The sequence below is a fragment of the Cetorhinus maximus genome, chromosome 1 (assembly GCF_964194155.1).
Source record: "Cetorhinus maximus chromosome 1, sCetMax3.hap1.1, whole genome shotgun sequence".
Taxonomy (NCBI): Eukaryota; Metazoa; Chordata; class Chondrichthyes; order Lamniformes; family Cetorhinidae; genus Cetorhinus; species Cetorhinus maximus.
The window spans coordinates 99,909,603-99,915,662 of NC_135879.1; the positions used below are offsets into that span (position 1 = coordinate 99,909,603).

Genomic DNA, 6,060 nt, shown 5'->3' on the forward strand with positions numbered 1-6,060 from the left:
TTACCACAGAGGGCTTTAGAGGCTGAGTCGTTAAGTATATTCAAAGTTGAGGTAGACAGATTTTTAATCAGTAATGGAATCAAAGGTTATGGGGAAAAGGCAGCAAAGTGGAGTTGAGTATTGTCAGTTCAGCCATGATCTCACTGAATGGCAGAGAAGGCTCGATGGGCCGAATAGACTACTTCTGTTCCTATGTCTTGTGGTCTTTTAAGTCCACCTGAGAGGGCAGTTTAATGTCTCTTCCAAAAGGCACTTCCGACACTGTAATACTACAATTAAGTATGAGCCTTGATTTTAGTGCTCGTGTCTTGGAGTGAGACTTGAACCCAAAACCTTCTTATGGGCAACTAATGTAGACTTACCCACATTATTGCATCCTGAGAACACTTAAACATATCTACTGCGTTTCTAGAACACCTGATGCTATTATAGTACGAAGCTTGGACACTGCACATCACTAAACAATGATCCAGTTACTACTGAACAGGGGTCAAATATCTTTCAACATTGTAACAATTGGCAACATCCATGGGCTGCAAAGTAACAATCGGCTCCATGGTATTAACCAAAATACAGGATGAATGCACTTACCAGCCAGAATGCGGTTGCATTCTAGGGTGGGAAGGGGGTAGTCAAGAGACCAATAAGACAACAGAAATAAATGGCATTTCGTCGTAATCCGAAAAAACAATTCCAGTCCAAACAGCTCCCAGCTTCACATCTGGTTAAAGACATTTTGAGGGTTGTGGGCAATATACGAACGGGATTTCTCAATACTGCACTGCACCCAATGATAATGGTTATGACGCAATTGAGTCGGCACAGTCAGCACTCCACACCAACTTGCCGCGCCGCACAGAGGAGGACTCCTCTCCTCCAGCGCATATCACAATGGTCACTCTATTCTTCCTACCGTTTGCTTCCGGCAGCGCGGTTACCTCTTGTCCACTGCGCCGGCTCAATGGACTCTCTATGGTTACATTCCAGTTCTCCCCCCGCCCCCCCCCCAACGGCGCCTGCGTCGTCCCTTCCTGAGCCGTGATTGGTTGCCGCCTGAGCTCACGTGATTGGCCCTGGGCCTTGGTCCCGGCCGCGGCGGCCATTTTGTGAGGATACCATTATTTAAAGAGAAGAGCGTGCGCGGCAGCTCTCCCTCTCTGGCCCTGCGTGTAAGGCGTGGACAGGGAAACTTCACTCGCCACTGGGGCTCCCGCGGGGTTTCGTTTTCTTTTTAATATATAAGGCGACAAAACAGTCGCTTCATTTTTAGAAACGGGGAGGCGGTACGCGCGCGGGTGGGGCTCCTTTACTCGGTGAGTCGGGTGTCGGCTGTCTCTTCATTTTGATCAGGGCGGTGCAGCGGCTTCCCGGTCCCTTTTTTTTGTGTGTGTGTCCGGAGCGATATGTCGGAGGCGGTGCAGTTCTCCGAGGTGGAGGCCGAGGCTGCCGGGCAAGGCCTACAGGAGATGGCGGCGGCCGCCGAGACGGGCGCGGCGGGTCTAACCGATCCGGCGATGGAGGTCAAGGCGAGCGAGGGCGGCGATGGGTCGGGCGCAGTCACCGAGAGCGAAGGGGCCAAGATCGACGCCAGTAAAACAGAGGAGGACGAAGGGTGAGAAGCCGCGGGGCCTTTAAAATCCACTTCTTAAGTCGATATTGGGCCCGGGTTGGCGATGCTAGTTCCCCCGCGGGGTAATGCGCACCGTGGGTACTTCCAGGGTCCCGAGTCCAGCATCCCGGGGGGGGAAGGCGGGATATCGAAGGGCTGCAGTGTCCTTGAGGCAGTTTCTGGGCTTAAATCTCGGTTTTTGTTTCCAGCCGCCCTCCCTCCTTAACCTTTCATGGCGGCGAGTAACCGTTGGGAGGGAAGAGGTTTTAAAATCGCAAATTTTTTTTGCATTAAACACTTAAAGAATACACGAATCGACCGTATCCCCCTTTCAAAAACTTTGAAAATGAAAAGGCGCTTTTGAGTGCCTTTTTTTTTTGTCTCGATACTGAAACCTGGTGCCGCTGCCGGAAAGTGGTTTTCATTGTAAAGAGGTGCCGCATGTTAAGGAGAGTATGGAGGGCTGAAGAGCGAGGGGGAGGCTCATTAAACTAGTGGCGGGAGGATGGGGGAAGGGGAAAGAGGGAGGTGCAGATCCGCCGCTTTTATAGCCTGACTCTCCATTCATCCTTTTTTATTTAGAGATCCCAGGGGTCAGGGTGTTCACGCCTGTTCGGTAACCGGCACCGGGTAGATAAAAATTACTCCATGTATGATTGCGCGCAGATTTCCGGTTGCGATTCCTCTCCCATGTGCTCTCTCTTTCCCGCGGTTAGGTATTTTAACGGGCTTGTAACAAGGTAGGATTGGATCCAGCTTTTGTAAATTTTGTATCATTTCATTGCTGTCTCAAATGGGTTATATAAATCGGTGGTGGGAGATGTTTTAATTTATTTTTGTAATTGTTAAAGGTGGGTGGCTGGCTTCTGATTTAGTGTGATTGTAATTTTTGGGGAATATAGCGCTTTGTAAACAAACTTGGTGATTCTGTGCTTTATCATTTAACTTGTTGTTACTGTGGTTTTATTTTGTAGTACAGGCTAAATTGGACCATTTGATTCCTGTTAGCGATTAAAATAAATGGTTATACCATTGTCTTGTTCACAGCGTTACTGTTTTCTGGCTTTAATATTTTGCCATTTGTGGCTACATGGCCATTTAGGCAGCAGAACATCTAAGGAATTAAAATATTCAGGCTACAGACATCTCTGAACTTGTAATATTTGTCTTGTAATGCCCAGGCATCTTACCTGTCACTAATGTTGCACAATGTTTAATTTGATAAACTGTTGACTTTGAACTAGTGGTCTGACTTTACTTGATGCATTCAATAATCATCTTTCATGCATGAATATGAATGATTTCCCTAAATATTCAAACAGATGCATTATTTGGACAGTTGTGACCCTTAAATCTGGTTTTGGAGCAAGAGACATAGCCTGCTTTTTGGGTGGTCCCTTATGTTATCCTTATTGATCTGATGCATGTCTATGAACAATAGCATTCTTTTGGTCTGCCTGGTGTTCCCATTATCCTGAAGCTCTGAGTTGGATTCTTCAAAATGTCGCTTTCTTCCATTAGAATCTCTTTAGTGTTGTATTTGGAAGCACCCAATTCAGTGTCTACATGTTGAAGAAAAATTCCCATCCCTAAGCTTTCAAACCTATATCCAAGTCTCTGAGCTACTGGGAAAGTATGAGCTATATTGATGCATACAGATCAGAAATGTCACTGGTCATATCCCTGGTGTTTGGCAAGTTATTTTTTGCTCAGACAGGGTAGCAGTTAGCATGTTGCAATTGGTCCTGTGGTTGAGAAGAAAGTAAACATCAGTCAATGTTTCAACTCCTGATCCATGGCTTCTCTTAAAGTGTTAAGTGAGTTGGATTGGAAATGGTTGTTGTCAAATAGGGTGTTGACATTGAGGTTTACATATAGTAGTGATCTGGGCAAGGTGCACTTGCCTGTAGTGTCTTGCCCAGCAGCACATCAGTTTTAGAAGGGTATGTATAACAGATTTCTTACCCCAGCATCTATATTAGGAATAGCTTGTGGTCGGAACAATTAGAATGGATTTTTGGCAGAAAATAGCGTGCCCTCTTGCTGTTGAATCACATTTGCAGTTTTCTGGTGTTGCTGCCAAGCCTAAGAAGACAATACCTGTATAACAGTGTGTTGGAGATTGCAGGAATCTTTAGTAAAGTCATCCATTGCAAACACTTAATGTATTAGTATTTTCATGACATGTAGAATGCAACTTGTTTAACATCTGTTTAAAGCAGCACTGTTGCCCAAGACTGGCCCTTTAAGTTCTTGTTCGTTTTAATTTTGCTTAGCTTTGTCGTCACTGGTGTCATCCAATTGACATTGCCTCCAGCACAAGCATACACCTGAGTTTGTAACATCGCATTTGCCACTGATCCCAACATTTAATCCGAACAAAATTGTCTTCAAGCAAGAAAACCCAGCTTCATTTGAAAATTGCTCTATGTAGTCTCGTAATGTGCAGTACACATAGAATCCTCCAGTGTACTGTCCTAACTTCTGTTGAATGATTGAAAGGAAGTCTTTTTTTTAACTGGGTGATTCTTACTGATTGCCAGGGGTGATGTTTAAGTGCCATTTTCTTAGAATTGGTCTCAAAGCCCTGTGGCAAATAAATTGTCCAATATTGAGTGCCAGTATAATTGAAGACTTCATTGAGAATTCTAAGACTCTTAGCTGGAGTTCGGTGTCATGGACATTGCCTTGACTTATTTTGATTGTTTTGGAGAAATGTAAAGTAAATTTGCAAGGCCCTAATCTTTCTAACCCATTGCTTAAGTTTAATGTTGCTTGTGCATCTACTACATTGTTGATTTGAAAATAAAATTGCCTAATGTGTGTCCACTGAATAGCTTTCTGCATGCATTCTTGATGGAGGCGCACCAGGGAAACATGGTTACTGTATGAGGCAGCTTAAGTTTTGATTTGGCTACTGATGTGTATATATACTTCACTGTTTCTGCAGAAAAATGTTTGTGGGTGGCCTCAGCTGGGATACCACAAAGAAAGATCTGAAGGACTATTTCTCTAAATTTGGAGAGGTGGTAGATTGCACATTAAAGTTGGATCCCATTACAGGGCGTTCAAGAGGATTTGGATTCGTCCTGTTTAAAGAGGCTGACAGTGTGGATAAGGTATTTGATCATAAAACCATGGGCTTAAAAAAATGTGGGTTCAGAAGAAATGGCTTAATGAAATCAAGTTTTTGTATTTGTTTGCTTAGAGTGACGTTTTGTATATTTTTGTCCCGTTACCATGTAGGTTATGGAACAGAAGGAGCACAAATTGAATGGCAAGGTAATTGATCCTAAAAAAGCCAAGGCAATGAAAAAGGAACCCGTAAAGAAGATATTTGTAGGAGGTCTTTCACCTGATACGGCCGAGGAGAAGATCAGGGAATACTTTGGAGCTTTTGGGGAAGTACGTACATCTCATGCTGGAGGTTTCATTGAGTGGCATATATGTGATCTCTTTTTGAATGAACCTGTGTGGTTACTGGTTCAAGCTGTTTGCTTGTGAAGGGTGCAAAAAATTGGACCCCTGTGAAATTAATAGATGCATTGGGTGGGGGTGCAGGGAGGAAAGAAGAGACATCAATGGGAAGATTAATATGCTAGATATTAATTTTGTATGAATTAGTGGAGATGTATTTGCACTGCTTGGGTAAATTAAATGACATACACAAGTGCTTTTATTTGTTACCACTTCAATTGTATGATAGGGGATGAAGGGATCACTTATTTAGCTGACTGTTTATTGATGAAAGGCTTCTTCAGTGGCACCTTCCTGAACCTGGATTTCTGCAAATTGAGTGTAGATGCAAGTGTATATTCCAGTTTTGCTGCTGTTTGCATGAGTTGTATGTCCATGGTGTAGCTACGCATAGTGTGTATCGGCAGGTGATTCATGGAAATTTAATGTTTTCTTTTTCACTTTAGGTGGAGTCAATAGAACTTCCCATGGACAACAAAACAAACAAGAGGCGTGGATTCTGTTTCATAACATTCAAGGAAGAGGAACCAGTTAAAAAGATTCTTGAAAAGAAGTTCCATAATGTTGGGCTCAGCAAAGTATGTTATACTGAAATTATTCCAGATGTTATGTTGGTAATATGTCTGTACAGCAAGTTCATTAGCTTATTTAGGATAAAGGCCAGTTTAATTGCTTGTTGCAGAGTTGGTAATGTACAACTGCATTTAAGCACTTAACTGAAGTACCCTAGCAAGTGGTTGTACAAGTCAAAATCCAATGCTGGTTTTTCAGACATGGATTTCACTGAAACTTGCTTTTAGTTTACTTTATTTTGTGCACTAAAAACCTCATTGAACTAATTACAAAATAGAATGGATAATATGATATAAGTGAAGAACTTCAAATATGTTCAGTTTAGTTGACTAACTTATAGATTCCTGTATTTATAATTTGTCTAACTTTTCAGTGACTTACTATTTTTGGATGCTGCCATT

The 6,060-nt window shown here is 42.9% G+C and overlaps 1 protein-coding gene across 4 annotated transcripts in view; it reads left to right on the top strand.

The window, feature by feature from the left end:
- The first annotated feature begins 1,085 nt into the window (after nt 1-1,085).
- Nucleotides 1,086-6,060, top strand: part of hnrnpd (heterogeneous nuclear ribonucleoprotein D) — a 7,947-nt gene continuing 2,972 nt past the window's right edge. For 3 of the 4 annotated variants that reach the window (XR_013576975.1, XM_078544662.1, XM_078544675.1), the window contains exons 1-4: nt 1,086-1,612; nt 4,560-4,728; nt 4,856-5,014; nt 5,533-5,664. Coding sequence is in view for 3 of the 4 variants with exons in the window: in XM_078544662.1 (XP_078400788.1) it covers nt 1,404-1,612; nt 4,560-4,728; nt 4,856-5,014; nt 5,533-5,664 (669 nt within the window). In the remaining variant the exon portion in view is untranslated. The remainder of the gene's footprint in view (nt 1,613-4,559; nt 4,729-4,855; nt 5,015-5,532; nt 5,665-6,060) is intronic. The other variant, XM_078544683.1, reaches the window with a different exon arrangement.